The sequence below is a fragment of the Gouania willdenowi genome, chromosome 13 (assembly GCF_900634775.1).
Source record: "Gouania willdenowi chromosome 13, fGouWil2.1, whole genome shotgun sequence".
Lineage (NCBI taxonomy): Eukaryota > Metazoa > Chordata > Actinopteri > Blenniiformes > Gobiesocidae > Gouania > Gouania willdenowi.
In genome coordinates, this window is record NC_041056.1 from 24,893,130 (window position 1) to 24,910,652 (window position 17,523).

At 38.9% G+C, this 17,523-nt stretch overlaps 1 protein-coding gene across 5 annotated transcripts; it reads right to left on the reverse strand.

Annotated features, from left to right (window-relative positions):
- Positions 1 to 737: 737 nt before the first annotated feature.
- On the reverse strand, positions 738 to 16,873 carry sgcg (sarcoglycan, gamma). 5 transcript variants are annotated; one of them, XM_028465386.1, is made up of 10 exons: positions 16,702 to 16,872; positions 16,462 to 16,555; positions 13,281 to 13,314; positions 10,867 to 11,068; positions 8,434 to 8,538; positions 5,962 to 6,049; positions 5,272 to 5,391; positions 2,417 to 2,489; positions 2,146 to 2,269; positions 738 to 1,518 (listed from the first exon to the last, which is right to left on the reverse strand). In XM_028465386.1, exons 4-10 carry the CDS (start codon positions 11,059 to 11,061, stop codon positions 1,351 to 1,353), a joined length of 873 nt encoding a protein of 290 aa, XP_028321187.1. In that variant the 5' UTR covers positions 11,062 to 11,068; positions 13,281 to 13,314; positions 16,462 to 16,555; positions 16,702 to 16,872; the 3' UTR covers positions 738 to 1,350. The 5 variants fall into 5 exon arrangements, with proteins under 5 accessions (XP_028321187.1, XP_028321185.1, XP_028321184.1 ...); XM_028465384.1 differs by lacking the exon at positions 16,462 to 16,555; XM_028465383.1 differs by lacking the exon at positions 13,281 to 13,314.
- Between the last annotated feature and the right edge of the window lie 650 nt (positions 16,874 to 17,523).

The following is a 17,523-nucleotide window of genomic DNA, read 5'->3' on the forward strand; positions in this document are numbered from 1 at the left end:
AATCAATCAATTGTTGACATTTACGTTAGTCTATATATCCATAAATATTTGCATCTATAGTAAAGATTTCACCATTGAAAGCAATGCTTTTCTTAAAACAGACCCATACTGGGCTGTGATTCTTGAATACTTTATTGAAGGCTTCAACCAGGCCTTTTTATTTTAGGTTTTAGTTGTAAACAGCTGACTAGTTGGACCACTTTGCCATGGTGAATTTACTGCAACCTGGAATAGTGCTGCAGATTTTCCACTAGAGCGCACGAGAGAGCTGATCTCATCATAAACATTCACTTCACAACATTAGAGCATGGGGGGTTTTTTTTTTCTCCACCTTTCATTTATATTTATACACTAGAAATGTATGATAAATGTGTCTGCATATGTGTATGATATGATACATAGACAGTATTTGTCTTGCAGACAAGGCAATAGTGACCACCAGATAGAAGATTAGCACAAGTTTATTTATCATACAAAAAAAGCACATACACTTTGCAGACAGTCACACCAGAACAATGTTACAAGATGACCCAAACACGACACAACACTACTGTGCAATTAACTGATAAAGCCTTATTAACTTTCTGTTTTCATTTGATGCATTTATCTAATAAAAAAGCATGCCTCATCTTTTTTTAGTTTAGCCTGTGCCATTTTGTTTAAATTTTATTTCTAACCCACTAACTGACTTGCCAAAATAAGCATGATTACATGCCCAAAAGCTTCTTATAGTGAGACTTTTCAAGTAAAAACAAAAAATATTTACACATGATACCACAAATAATTTATTTAAATCTAAAAAAAAAACCAACCCTTTAATAAAAAGAAGGGAAAAAAAGCAATAAACATTGACAACAATGCTTCACAACTCTAGATCTAAATGAAGACATGCCAAAAACCACAGCAAAATCACAGCATACCAAAAGCTTGGAGTTTATAATTTTAATAACATTCTATTCTCTTATAGTTACATTTTCCCAAGCCCTTGATATTCATCAATATAAATTATTGCACCACAAGATAATATTGCATAGGATGTAAGCTGTTACCAGCTCCTTATTGCCCAGCCATGACACTTTGTGTGAGTTAAAATTCTATACCAAGCTTTGATGCAGAAATAATGTGTAGTTGTATAACGCCAGAACATTTGAATAGAAAGAAGTCCATGAATGCAACTACAAGGGTGTGTTTGGTGACAGCCCCAACATCTATGTACTTTGTATTATTTATTTTTGGAATCATTAAGAATCCACTATGGAATAACGAGAACAGACAAAATCTGAGGACATAGAAGTCGTGTTACTGTGTCTTCGCAGAAATGGAAAATAAATGACCTTCTTCAGAGTCTGTCTAGCAATCCTGATTATCACTGCAAGTGGATGTTCTTCCAGCCTTGGACAGAAAAAGCTTTCCGCTGGGGCAGACACAAACCTCGTAGAGACCCTGTGCATTTCCAGAAACCCCCTCCTCGCTTAGGGGCAGGCTCGGCATACGCACCGTCTCAGCATCCAGCACCAGCTGCACAAGGAGAGCAAGGTCAGTGAAAGGATAATGACTGATTAAAATATGCACAGTGGCAAACACTTTATTTTTTTGCCTACATAAATCACTTAACCATTGCAAACAGGAAAATAGTCTTTCATTAACTCACTACAAGTTTTATTTCATATGAAGATATGTGGGCTTAGAATACATGCAAAAAAGCCATAAATATCTTCCAATGCATTGTAGCCAATTTACTGCACCACAACAACTACACAAGGATGATTCAGCAAAAAACCCAGCACCTAAACTCACACTAAACAGGCAAATGTCCACCACATCACAGCAGAGGCACATAAAGCCAAATATAAAATGCTAATGAAGGGACATCAGTTGTCAAAACAACCATTCCATTGAAACGATATAAATGTAATTTTTACATATTGGGGCTGCTTTGTGGTGCAATTAGTGTTATTGTCTCCCAGTGTGTGTGTGTGTGTGTGTGTTCTCTTTGTGCAGAGGTTGTATAAAGTCCAACATGGCAGCATGTCTTCTGATAATAACACTGTGTGCGTTTTTCTGTTCAAATAAAGAAAGAAAAACTGATGGAAAGATGGTGTACGTTACAGTAAACATTAGCACAATGAAACACGTTTTTTTTACCAATCCAACGCTGGACTGCAGAATAACGTCCATGTTAGACACAGCTTCAATGTTTCCAGCCAAGGCTTTGAGATGAACTCCTTTAGGTGCATCCATGGAGAGAGAGCGAGTGGGAGACTCCAACCTGCAGAGACACTCATCAGCCATGATGGTTCACCTCAATATCATCTGCTACTGTTTATTTAGCACCACAGGTTGTAGTTTAGGTTAACACAAATACAGTAATACAGTAGGCATACTTTTTAAATTTTTTAAAGGGCTCAATGCTCACTTAAGGTCTTTAAGAATTTCAGATCTCAGCAGAGGAACCTCCACTGAATGCTGGAATAACGCTCCCTCAGGACCTGGAAGAGAACCGCATTATGAATTCAGTTCATTCAGTTCATTGGCTGAATATGATATTCAGCCAATCCATACATTTTATAGCCTGTAAGCCTTATATTCTTGCTCAAAAGTCTGCGGGATTTCTAATGCAAGCAATCCTCCATCAATTGATGTGCTGTAACACAATCTCACAGGGAAACATGAGACTATCACAAAAAGGATTGTGTCTATTTTTGTGTATACCAACATGAATTCCACATACTTTTCATGCTGAGGGACACGACTTTTAATCTCATTTGTTTTGACATGAAGTTATTTCATGCAATTACATCTTGTTAGAACACGTGTTAAATGCAAATTCTTGAAGAACTCTCAATTTTTCGAAAATACCTGCAATTTAACTGAAATTATTGCACAAGATTTCCCCAAATTAAATAAAGATTAACCACAAAATCAAGTAACTTTAGGCGTAGATCACTTATTGCTTTGATATTGTCGGTGACTTATATACCTACATTCAAAATAGGGCATATTATTGTTGAAATTCTTTGTTTTCCCGCTTATAATATATGGCCCTCTTGAGATCACACTGGACTAAAATGAGTTCGACACCCCTGTATTAGACCATTCTATTCAGGGTTGGGTTTGGGTGTAAGGGTGAAAGTAGTCCCACTGCTCGTCACAGCATGAAAAAAAGGCCTTTCCCTGCATCACAACAAATATGAGGAAATTGTGTTGCCACGCATGACAAAATTAAATAAAGTTGTTTATGTGACAGTTTCATTAACTCTGTGAGACTGGGCTGTTTATGGGTAGAGGTCTTGACTGGTTTACCACACAATTACAGGACATTGTAGGGAAACCAAAATAGCCTGGGTGGTCCTAGTCAAGCAGTGAACTGTGAAAAAGCCTTCAATATTAGGCAGTGTTAACCTTCACTGAAGTCCAAATAGCCTGTCAGCTAACAGGTTTTTACAAAGGTCACAATGTTACGTTGCATTAATCAGGGGAGCCAACGTCACTACAATCACCATTCGCCACTAAACTGGAAGTCACTTTTTGCTTTAGTTCTGTTTAATGCTCACCCCATGGTTATGGAGGTCATCATACCTGGGACATACGTAATTGTGTAATGTTGTACAAATGTCATGTTCTGTTGTCTATTTCCACTTAGTGGACAGTTGGACTTTTGTGATTTCTAGATATTTTGTGTATATTTGTACTAAGTGACTAATGAATGTCTGCTCGTTAGCCCAGTTTACAGAGCTAATGTAAAGTTTTTGGATTTTGTAAATGATGTCATGGCAGAGTAGAGAGAAATGTTAGTGAAATAATACCCATCAGCCCAATGAATTGTTGCCAACATGGTGGATGGAAACAAACACACCAGGGGCTAAAGCCTTGTTACTAAACTTTTTTCCTAATTATTTGAAAGCTCCCTTTTGTTTGCTACGGCCGTGTGTGATGAAAAATGACTGCAGGCATAATGAAGCCATCAGCTGACATGCTGCTCTGCACTCATCAGTAATCTCAGCGTGTCGTCGGTGACAAACGACAACATCTATACAAAGTCTGGAGACAGTACGCACTTCTCCCTTTGGGCTTCCTTTGAAGGGAAACATGACTTATTAATCAATGTTGTGATAGTATTTCAAATATAACTAAAACTTTAACATCTGGTAATTTGATAGATCACAGGTGAGTAGCAATAATACAATCACATGCTTGAATAACTAACTTGCACACATTACATTTTCACCTTTGCAAAGGATGTAATTATGTATATTGCCTTTCATGATCATTTGTTTTTTGGTAATACTTTACTTGAAGTTTCATACATAAAGTCTGACACACTGTTATTCTTATGACATAACACCTGTAATTAGCATGAAAAAGGTGTCACGAAGGCTGTCATTAAGTGTCGTTTGTTACTGTAACCCTTTGTTACCCTAACCTAATCCTAACCCTTCGTTACCCAAACCCCTAACCCTACCTAACGCTAACCCTAATGTCTATCCCTACCTAACCTTGCCAGAGCCAGGCCCCTAGAATAAAATCTTCACAAAACTTGACTTTTCATGTCCATCCCTACCTAACCCCTAAACCTCCAACTAACCCGAAAAATGCCAACATAGCTTCAAAGGTGTTATAATCTAGCGAAAGAGGTCAAAATTTAGCAAACAACACTTAATGACAGCCTTCATGACACCTTATTCATGCTAATTACAGATAATGACAGCGTAATGTCAGCCTTATGTATAAAACTTCAAGTAAAGTGTTACCTGTTTCTGTTGTCTGCTAGCTTGATTACATCAAACGTTAAGATACTGATTCTGGATCAGTTGGAACAATCAAAAAATCCCAATTTCTCATCATTGGTGAAATGTCAAAAATGAATATCTCAGTTATCAATGTGTTGGCTCCTCAATTACCCCACCAAGTTTCGTCCTGATCGGATTTGAATTACTCATTTCTTGTCTATTTAAAGTGAAAAAATAAGAAAATGGGGGTGCAATCGTTATTAATGTAAATAGAAATTGATGTTCTTTTTCTTTTCCTTTAAATTGTGAATCATCATGGTACTATGATCAGGATCACTAATTCATATCTGGAGCTTGGCGGAGGTTTTTGCTCTCTTAGTTCTCTTGTCTGTCTATTATTTTGATACAGACTGCAACAGTAACTGCAGTCGCTCTCTTTATTGCAGCAATTTCATGTTCACGTTTTCCATGAACCTGATCCTCTCTTGTTGATTTTCTTAATTTAAAATGTTTCCACCTGTACTGAGAGCTGCTGCTCTACCTGTGACGCGTAGTTTGTCTGGTCCAATCACAGTCTGATCGCCATCTGCAGTAAACAGCATGTTGCCATTGTGGGAGTTGATGAGCACGTTCTGAGTGAGTCCCTGAGCCTCTCTCGGACCTGAAAATAAGAAATTCAACAACAAAAAATACATCAAGAGCGGATAGTAATCCTCACGGTCTATGAACTGTCTCTGACATTGTGAACAAAAGTGTCCTGCTGCTAATGTGTGACGTGTCACACTTTGGACAAACCCTCAAAGGCCATGTCACACAACCCTGTATGACTTTAATGAGGCTCTGAGTCTGCAGGCGCGTCAACAGCTTAATGATCAAGGACGCACAACGCCACAGTGAAACACCACAATTAGCTGGCTCATTTTCAAGCCTTTTAAGTATGATTAAACACCTCTCCTCGGCCAATGATGAGCCATAGGGGTGTAAATGTATGATCTCTTACGACCTCCAGGCCCTCTGTGTGAGACAGAATGATCCGAACCCAGAGGTTGGGACAGAAATGCTTCAGTTAATGGATTTGAAATGGAAATTTGAATTGAAAGATGGGCTTTTTGTCACTGTTGATGTTAGAGTAGTAATCGCCGCAGGGTAAGCACATGACTGTCTACAGCGTAGTCTGCATCAATCAGTGGGTTGTAAAACATAAGTGGTGTGCAAACATGTGACCTCTTACCCACTGATGTCCTTCCAGTTACGTCCCCATTTTCATTGCGGGCATTGAGGGAAACATTTTCCGACGAGTGAACCAGAAGTGAGGAGTCCTGTGAGGGAAGAGGGGAACAAGGAATTACTGGTACATTCTAATCTGAATGCTGATCTGAATCTGGAAGAGGGAAAAAGATAGAAAGTAGATTATTCACTAGATGACAATTTTCAAACAGAATGATCTTATTTAAAGCGTACAAATGCTGCAGAACCTGAGGCTCAGCATGTATCTAAGGCGTCCACTTTGGCTCAGCCTCAAATGTCTGCCCATTTATGAAAGATGTTGTTATGACTGTTTTGGTTCCTGGCAGATGATAACCCAGGGTCACATTGTTAATGGCTGCACCTGAAGGCTGCCTCACTGGACATTTGTACTGCAAAGGCATCCAATCTATTTGGTTTATTGTAAAATGCTTGTTGAACTATAAAACCAGCCATGGAAGTCTTTAGCTTCAAATTGATCCTGTGTGCAGCAGCACAGCACCCTATTCTCAGACCACTTTCTGATCGTTCCACAGAAAACTTCCAAAAGTAGGAAATCTCTTTCTCCATTTGATAATTAAAACATTAAATTATCTAACCATCTGAAATTTAAAAAAATCTAATAAAACTGTGGAGGGTTTCCTTAACAATAAAGCTCAGATGGCACCAAATTGTATAAACTTGCATATGAGTAAAGAAGCGTATGAGCCAATAACTGAAGAAACCTTTCTTTTCTGAGATGCACTTCTATTTTGTCTCAATTTGACGCCATCATAACACTTAGATAAGCTTTGACTCTGATCATTCCAAATATATCAGCTCACCTTCATACAGGTACTCTTAAAGCTGCTGAGAGGAATAACTAACATGTTTTAAACTGTGCCAGTATTTCATTCAGAAGTTGTTTTCATCCACTATCCTTATGCCAGTGTGCCCTGAAAAACTCTGACAAAATGACGTTTGTGGTGTTTTCACAGATTCACAGTTGTGCCAAAACAATGGCGGACGTTGACTTTGTGGCTTTCGATGACAACACCCGCATAAAGACCAAATGTAATGCCTCGTGGTGGACGTCATATCATGGAGTACACCATAAACAAATCAGAACACAAATGCTGTCAAGAGGGCAAGAAATCACGGTAAAGAACGTAAAGACGCTTCTTGTACAAACTTTTCTACTTTGGCTCCATTTTTGCATTTATCTACAGGATTCATAATCCCAACATATTAAACTTTTCTAAAGTTCAAGTCACATGATCATTTGTCAACAAACCCCATTGTTTGTGATCGAGTCCAAAACAATCTTGCTAGCAGCAATTTTACCTCCGACATTTGTTTTCTGAGTAAATTCTCCCATTTTTTTGGAAGAAATACATTTGATTTACTGTATATACAGTATCTCTGAATCCTACACTATGTTAGTTAATGTCCCATCCCAAGCAGCTTTAAATGAGGACACTTCAGCAAAAGTTTAGTCCTAGAGTGTGTTTGGTTTGCTGGTTTGTCTGGTCTTTATCCTCCCTCCCCCCACCCTTGTATTTGGTCAGTTGTTCTGCTGTTTATTTCTGTTTGTTATGTTGTTACGTACTGCTAATCAGCCTTTGTCATATCGTACAGATGAGTTTATGGTAATACATCTCTTTGATCAAAACTGGAAGCCTCCTGCCTTGTTTTTCCAACTGAACAAACTGGAGAAGATTATGACGTCAGGATTTGTATCTGCTGACAATGAAAAAACAACCAGAAACAACAAGTTTGTACTTTAATGAAAGCTTAAATGAGGTACCTAAACAATAAATCACCTCTGTCCCTTTGCAGCTGTGGAGGTGACATGTAATTAAAAAAAACAAAAACCCAGTGGGCCGATTGCTCAATAAACTCTAACTTCTAACTCTCACTAGAAGCTCTTTGAAGACAAGAATGTGTTTGGCCATAAATGAGAAATACATAGTTTTTTTTTAAAATTAGGTTCATGAAACAGAAAAGAATTCACAAAAATTGCTGCATTGAGCAAGAAAAGATATACCATGTAAACAACTGCTGCAAAGTGTTTCCATCTGCTGCTGGCAGGCAGGCCATAAACTACTTTCCACCACAGATATCCCTGAGGTTAATGTGGAGCACGTTCACCGCTACGTGTACTGTGTGGGACGGCCAGATCCAGTTTGTTCGAACACATCTTGTCCCAGAAAAGTAGTCAGAAAAATGCAGCAGCATAAAAACAGCTCCTGTGTCTGCGGAGAATGACATTTAAATTGTAAAAAGCTGGCTACTGCATTGTGGCTGGAGTTTAGTAAAGAACTGAGACGATAACAGTGCTGATAAGTGATTAGTTTGCAAGCGAAAGCATGAGTAAAGAAGACAAGGGTTGAAGCAGTAATTATAAAGTGCTTCCAGAGTTAGAAATAGTAATGGAAAAGAGAAGAAATAATATGCATGCTCCTGATTATTATTGTACTTCTCTGGAGTGGATCTCCTCAGCGTAGACGGGCAAGAGAAACTCAGACTCGCCATCTTCCAGCTTCACTCCCTCTGAGTGCACTTGAAGGTATCCCATCCCCTCCTGTAGCCACAACAAGACATATACACAAGTGATTAGAAAGTTATACTACTATTATTGTCTGCCAACTATGCATATATGAACACGATGTGTAATAGATACATTAAACAGAGGGTTACGATACTAGAATTCAATAAAAACAATGGGTAACTTCAGTAATCTGCTTCCAACTCACACATATGGAAAGCCAAGCGAGTATTTATGATTTATCCTTAATATCATAGATGTCAAAAACACACACACTAGTTGAGTAGTAAGCTGACATGTGAACCAGTCAATCATGACTAAATATTTTTTTACAAGCCCACTAGTGGAAAACGTTTTGTATCACTGGTCAGCTAGTCACGTGATACAATTTTATTAGGTCACATGTATGGCAATCATGGGTTAGCTATTATATTAATAGCTCATTAGTGAGAAAAAGGCCAGAAACCTGTACACGTTAACATGTAAAGTCAGAAACACCAAAAGCTCTCACTCGTTGGTATGTGCAAATTTGAAGCTTCAGTAGTTGACATGTACATTAATAATAGACCCTGACTAGTTTAACTAGTAGACATTGTTCCTGTTACTTGTTAACATGTACACAAATCCAACCCAATCCACTTTATTTGTATAGCACATTTAAACAACAAAACGTTAGCAAAGTGCTGCACACAAAATATCAGAAAAACAATAAAACCAAAACAATGCAAATGAGCTCCACCACTAAATTAGTATAAAACAATGAATAGAAATAAAAACACATCTGAAAAACAATAAATCAAAAATAAAAACTGAACAATAGAATGAATAAGGTCCTCTTTTAAGTTACCATGCTGTATTTCCTGAGGAAACATGTTCTCTAGTGAAGTATAGTGCGATTAAATCCGGCGGGAATCGAATAAAATCCTATGTTTTCATTGATTGTCATGTTTCATATTGGACGGGGGAGCCAATAGGAAGCCTCAGTGCAAGCTCTATATAAACCATGATTAAACACTAGTTTATCTCCCCTTACACTGGTAAGTTAGTATACACTTTGAACCCCCAATGAGTTCTCTATAGCTGTGGAAAATGGGTTTACTAGTCAACTAGTAGGTATCTTACTTTTACTATTTCATTAGTAAACATAACATGTTGGGTCCATATTTTTTTCTCACTTTGTCTGCACATGCTGTCAAATTTCAACACTACAAGAAATGCAATCTTTGTAAAACAGCAACGCATGTTTTGTTATTGCAATTAAATAAACTCATTTATTTTATTACATAATAGTGAACATCACCAGCCCTCCCTAAGGAAGGGTTAGAAACACTTTATTATAGGGAGGATATAAAAAGAGAGGGCAGTGTTACACCTACATAGGTGAGGGGGAAGGGAACAGGGAAGAGGGAGTCAGGGTAGGACATGGAAGGGGTGGGGAAGAGTTGACTGTTTTAGAGTGAGATGTGATGTTATAGTTGTGCATATTTTGCTTGTTGGGTCCATCTAGTTTACATGTAAGTAAAAGGCTTGAAATAGTTAACATAGTGAGCATGTAGGTCTTCACTAGTGAACTAGTAACTAACTAACTAACTAACTAGAGACCTTAATGTCAAAGTTTTTGCAGCTCACTAGTGAACTAGTGTGTGTTTTTGACATGTATATGAAGGATGCATGATAAAATACTCACTCAGCTTTCCACATACAGCATATAGTCTATGGTTCACATATTCCAATGGGAAACTGGCTTCATCACTGCCATCATTCACTCTATTACTGGAATTGTTCCAACTGCACAAACCATGACTACAACAAGCTCCGCCCCATCCCTGACCCCAAAATACTGGAAAAATGCTGACGCTGCTCAACTCCACAGTCATGATTTAACCCATAACTCCTCGACGAACACCTCCAGTCTGGGTTCCATTACTCCTTCACCGCTCACCTGTCACGTCATGTGTGCTCCCCACATTGCTGCCTCCACCCACTATCATCCTCCTCCACCCGTCACCACCATGACTCACTGACCCTTCTCCCATTCTGGCCCTCAGCTCTGGATTTAATCTGACATCCAAAACACGGACTCTCTGCCCCTGTTCAAATTACAACTCAAAAGCCATCTGTTCAGAAACGCATGCTCTCTCACTGCTCTGTGCTTATTTTTATTATTGTAATATTTTTTCTTTTATCTCCTGTTTTATTGAGTGTATTAAATGATGCATGAAATGCATTTAAATGAATAACATCACACAAAGCAATTATCCTGTGTAATCAGAAACCCACACAGGCATAGGGAGAACATGCAAACAGCACAGAGACGATGCCACCAGCAGGGCTTGATTGTGTCGTTTTCCAATCCATGCTTACCGTATTAAACCACATCACCCTGAGGATCCAGATGGTCAGGGCGAAGTTGACCACCAGGATGACGATGAGCAGCAGCACAAACAGGTAGAGGCAGCGTTTCCTCCAGCCATAGATGCCGATCTTGTAGCGGGCGTCGGGCACTGGTGAGGGCGTCCTGCTGCCCTCAGTGGTGGTGACATACTGCTCCTGTACCATCTGTTAGCTGGGCAGGACAAAGATAAGAATCACATTCAGTACATAAACATGTCCGGCTCATATTTTCTTGGTTATTGCAGAAATCAGAGCGTGGTCGTACTGGATTAAGATCACTGAACCATACATTTGACATCAGTGATATCAACCAACCATGGTAAAGCTCTACTCGCTCATATTTCTAGTACATGTACTTAATTTTGGTTTATCAGTGCATGAGTACACGTCACTGGCAACGCAAAATGTGTCACTCGTGCACAATGGCTCTTGAAAATATTGCAATCAATCAGGGAGCTGGGTTTGTTTAAAGATTAAAGATTAAATCGAGGCTTTCGCCTTTAATTAGCCATGTAATGTTATTACATTAATGGAATTTGTCCTCTGCATTTAACCCATCCCTGAGGAGCAGTGGGCAGCCATTTTTGCGGCGCCTGGGGAGCAGTTCAGGGTTAAGGGACTTGCTCAACATCCCACAGTGATGGCCCAGGTGAGGCTTGAACCGGCAACCCTCCGATTACAAGCCCAGCGCCCTTCTACTTCATTTGCATTAGGTCGACTAGTACTACTAGGTAGATTTTAAGTGTACTACTAGCAACTAACAAACAACAATTTCATTCTACTTTTAAAGGTTTTTGGCACACTAGTGCTCAAATAGACCTTATCAGTAAAGCAAAATCAATAAAAACATATTTAGGTGTACTAGTACACCTAAATATCTTACTAATAAAAACTCTTACTAGTTTGAAGCTTGTTTTTTTCTTGTAATACTGGTAGAACTAATGCAAATGAAGTAGGAGGAATTATAACCAAATCTAGCTTCCTGATTGGTTAGTATTTTCAAAAGCCAATGGTAAGCCTCAATCCGCCCTCTTATTAATAATGATAATGGCTTGGTTTTATGTAGGGCTTTTCTCTAGGAGACTGAAAGTGCGTACAGAAACCATTATTCATTCACAACGGTCATACCGGTGGTGTTAAACTACATTGTAGCCACAGCTGCCCCGGGGCACACTAACAGAGGCGTGTCTGCCATTTTGTGCCTACGGCCCTTCTGACACCCACCAACATTCATGCACAATTCATACCCATTCATACGAGACAATGTGGGTGAACCAGGGACAGGAGTTGAGAATTAGCATTAGCTATACACTCTGTATGCATCGCATCAGTTGCATCTTTTGCTGTAACTATGTCTGACCACATTGTCCCTGTCAAATAAATAAATAAATAAGTGCCTTACCCAATGACTTGGATAGAGCGGGATTCAAACCCCCAACCCTTCGGTTACTAGATGTACTATTGAACCTTTTGCTACGTGATACTTACTAGGCTACTTGCACACTGATAAACCAAATTTGAGCAGAAGTAGAGTTTAATTGTCATTTATAAAAGTGACATCAAATTTACATTCAAAGGTCTTTCCATAGAAAGGTCCATTAACTCCATCACTGATTAGGAGAGAAGCTGCTGTGGTCATAAGTGATTGACAGACGACTGCATAACGCATTGAAAAGTGCAAGATTAATGCAGACATATGGCGTATGTATAGTTTGACGTCCTTCAAAATAAAATAATCATGGCATGCTGTGAAAAACTACACTATACTGGCTTCCTGGCATTGACATTTGCACTATGTCTGTGCTACTTTGTCAGTTTTTCCTTGTTTTGGTCATAATATAAGTAGCTTGACAGCGATAAGTAGGAATTTTCAGTAAAGCTATAAACTGTAGGTTTTCCATGAGGGTGTGGTACAAACTGAAATGAGTCACAGGGGTTGTGTTTTCATGTCAATGGACATTAACGACAAATGTTTTTAGTGTAATTACTTTTAGAAAAGTACTTTGTGTGTACACTCTGTTAGGGATCATTCATAACTCAGCTCGGTGGATATCAATAATCTTAACTTTCCATCATTGCTCATCTTTTAAAGGTTTTCCGCAGCCCTTATTATAGAGCGGAGTCTATCCGTGGCTAAAAGAACCAAATGGATGAGTGTGAGCACATTTAAAACCACAGCGCGTATTAGTAGTTATGATGCTTTTTCTGTATTCAGTTCATGCAAGGGCAGACTGTGCTGGAGCTGAAGGAGAAAGTGCAGAACCTGTATGCCGCAAGCCCTCCAGTCAGCACATTCAGACCATCTGACAGAACGTCCACAGAGACACTCAGGGACAAATATTACACCAAAAGTGTGAGTTCAAGCATAGTGAAGTGTCACTTACTATTGACTGATCTGCATTAATAACCAGGAAGTGGCTGAGGGCAACAAAACCCAAAGAAAATGTTGTCAGTTGTAGATTATCTATGGGTCCATTTAAGGCCAAAAAGGCTGCAACACACACAGGGACTACAAATTTCTGTGAAATATTCTTATTCTGGATGAATTGTCTAACATCTAGTCAAGTTTTTCATCCAGATGTGAAGGTCAGTAGTGATTTCCAAAGTGGATGAAGTTTAGAATTTGTTAGCAGGGCTGATTTACTTTCAGCACAGATGTTGCATCCTCCATCATGGCAAAGAGGTCCTTTTTCAAAACAAGTCATTCTTCCTCGACAAGCCAAGCACACACACTCAAGTTCCATTAACACAGTGCCAAGCTACACACACACTAACTCACATATTTTATGTTCTGTACATAATGAGGTTAAACATCACTCCAGCCTCATGCCGAGGGTGTGATAAATGAAAGCAAGCACGCTCCGAGCTGTCTGAGGTCCAGGAAAGGAAAGCAGATAATGAAGGTGCCGGGATCATTCCTGGCTCGGTTTATTTATTTATTTATTTTTAGGCTGTAAAGTGTAAACATGCATGGTGCAATAAAAGACAAATTCTGCTTTTGCACAGGAAGGGCCTTTATTCGTGAGGATGCATTGGCATCCTCACTATTGTATTCGTTCCCCTTTATTATTATATGTTTTTATTCTTCTTCCGTGCACTCTATCTCCTCCCACAATTTTTAACCAATTTCAACAATTAAGGTATCAAACTCTTCAGAAAATTCTGCACATCTCTGCTATATCTCTGTGTATTGAAACATTTTCAACTTTTTGAGTTATTTCTCGTGGAAATTTTTGCTCTCTTCCACTTACATTGAAAGTTTGAACCTTTTTGACCCTCTTGTGCACTTTGACCCTCTTCATCGTCGGCCATTTTGAAACTGATCCAAACCATTCAACTTTTTCAACCTTTTTTAACTGTTTCAACCTTTTCAAACTTTTTCAACCTTTTTCAACCTTTTGGAATCATTTCAAACTTTTTCAAACTTTTCAACCTTTTTCAACCTTTTTCAACTTTTTCAAACTTTTTCAACCTCTTCAAACTTTTCAACCTTTTTCAAACTTTTCAACCTTTTCAACCTTTTTAACCTTTTTAAACCTTTTTCAACCTTTTTCAGCCTTTTTCAACCTTTTCAATCTTACTGGTTTTAGCAGATGTTGCTAAGTTATTACAACGTTAAGGCTATTGCTTGCTTAATACTATGCTAATGTAGTGGGACGCGGGCCAGCACATGCATCCTCACTTGCATTTTCTTCAGGAAATACAAAAATTCTAGTTTCTAATATAATCAAATGAATGGATAGAGAGAGTGACTGGGATAAATCCGAGGCGGGAGGGCACTTGATAAGAACTAAGTTATGTAAAAAGCATTTGTGCCACAAAAGTGTATCTGACAGAGGAAGTAAGTGTAACTTTAAGCAATGCGGTCTAAGTCCGTTCATATTTCCAGAGAATTTTCCACTGAGGCTGAGAAAAACCTCCGAGAGCTGCCAGCATCTGCAACGCTGACCGACGCTGCTGCACTGTCAACGTTTTAGTAAAGATGAAAGACTTTGAGCTTTTGTTCACGAACAACATGATGTGGTTATTTTAGGTGAAAGTATTTGAAGATCTCTTTAAAGGACCCCTTCAGCTCCAGTTTCAATTTTTACCAGCTGCCCTCTGAGCCACAGGCAGACCCCTCCATAGCAACCCAAATAAACACTGTGAACAGCTCCAGCACCAGTGTCAGGAATGCCTTTTATATGTTAGAATGGAAAATACACTCTAAAAATGGTTTTTCAGAAGTTGTTGAAGTAACTCAAAGTTCTGAGTGAGTTTGATTCAGATTTGCGTTGGTCTGGATGATGGTGGAGCACGTTTACTCCTCAGCATGGTGTTTTTCACACCTATGCACAGACTTCTTCTGTACCTTATGTTGTTTTTATGATGATTGTGTCTGTGTGGCTTGAATCTCTGAAATGTACCTGAATGTTGTCGAGAGGGGCTCGTGCAGTTTAATTGTACTTTGTGCAAAGACAATAAAAGAATTCTATTCTATTCTATTCTTCTATTTCTGTTTAAGTGAACGCACTCTACAACCTGATATTCTCATGTGAGTGAACCTGTATCAATGCTGTGCGTCATGATGTCTCCGACTTGTCTAGAAAAATAACCAGAAAAGACTCTGAGATTTTATGTTTAATTTTAAATTTTCTGCCAACTTCAAATTGTAATTGTTGTTATTAAGCAAACTAAAATTAAATTTTAAGGTTACTACAAAAAGTATTTCCATTAAACCATAGTATCCGGTTAGAAGCAGACTGATGGCCCATTGGTTAGGGAAATGGACGTGTAACCGCAGAGACGCTAGCTAGGAAAGTAAAGACGTATCGGTTTAGAAAGGAGCAATATTTACTTTGGTTTTACTCAAAATATTGAGTTGAAAAAATGAAAACTTTAAATTGACTCGCCTTCATTTTAAGATGAACTGATGCAAAACATTGATTTAAAAAACAATTCAATTGTTAAATCCATGTCAGTTAAATAACTTGTGTTGATCAAACTTATTAATTTAATTTCAAGGAAATTAACTAATTTACATATTACCAATTTAAACAATTCAATTCAGTTGGTAGAACTATTGTTCTTTTAAGTGCACAATTCAGCTGAGGCAGAAAATGGAACTAAAACTTTCAGCTAGAACAGCTTTCTAAGCACGTGAAGATGATTTTGGGGTGAAAGTGAGAACCACTGCATTCAAAATAAGAACCCAGGCTTCTCATTGATCCTAGGCTTGACATGATGGGACTCAATGTGTTATACACAGGCTTGAATTGTTAAAAAAAAAAAAAGAGGAGTGGGATGTTCACAGAGGATCATATGAGGTGCAGAGCTCAGCACGGAGCACAACTTTAATGTGTGTGTGTAAAGTGAGCGGCTGCCACAGTGTCTCCACAAATGTGATGCCTTTACCTCCTAAAAATAGGACCCTGCATAGTGTGCTAATTTTAAATAGGCCGTTAGGGAGGCCACTAACTAGCTATAACTCCCAGTCACTGACCAGACACTGGAATAGCACTCATAACAAAAACAATAAAATAACAAAATAAAACTTTAGCAAGGAGTATTATTTCGAAGTTGTACATTTCACGATTCCTGTCCATGTATGGTAACACCCTCAGCGCCTGGCTGAACGAAGCCTGGTTCCAAATGTCAAACTATCTCAGTGTGGACATCCCTGAATGAGACACAAAGCAAACAAGACAAACACATGCACAGCAGATGAGATGTTCCACAGTAGGAATGAGTTTAGGTTGATCTGAGGCAGAGTTAAAACACTGGTTACAGAGAAAAGAAGAGAAGAGAAGGCAGAGCAGCACTCACCGCTGTGTGGAGGCGGATCAGTCCTATCAGTCCTGTTCTCTGTGAGCAGTGGCTATAGGAGCAGCTTCTCACACGTCTGTCAGCCACTCAACAGCTGCGAGCCATAAATCCAGCTCTGAGAGTCCACAATGATCACCACAAGAAGGCGCTCCCACTCTGACTCAGTCACATCCCAGGGATTCATCCATGGACATCATCATCATCATCATCATGTGTCCTACTGAGTGTGTGAGAGGAGGAGTTCCCCAACAGCAGAGAGGGTAAATCTCTCCTCACACTCCCACTAAACCATCCATAATGATTAGAAGCAGCTGTTTTCAAACCCACTCACTTACTTTTAGTAAAGCTTCTGAACACAAAGCTCAAATTGCTGTGTAGGATCAAGGTGACACAAGTTTAAATGAAGTCATGGTCGTGCATAACAAATATACACTTAATACATCTGAAATCACAGATGCAGGGGTTGGCCTGTGGTGTGATTGATAATTGACCCAAACGTCTTGCACCAACCAGACTGTTGTACAGGGTACGTCCAGCCCAAGAAGATAAAATGTCTACTCTCAAAGACTTTGGATACACACTTGCTTCGGATACTCGCCTGCGTGTAAGCTGTTTGCAGGAACAACAGACTTTCCTTGTGACTAACTTAGAATAAACTATGCTGAGAAATAGAATTACTTTTGTCATTTGTCCTCAAAACTGTTCAATTAAAAGACCCGGGAAGAAAGTAACGAAAACCTTACACATCCACACAGTTTCTTTACAGATACTGTGGTTCATTTGTTTAGATATCAGCTTTTATATTGGTGGATTCAAGATATA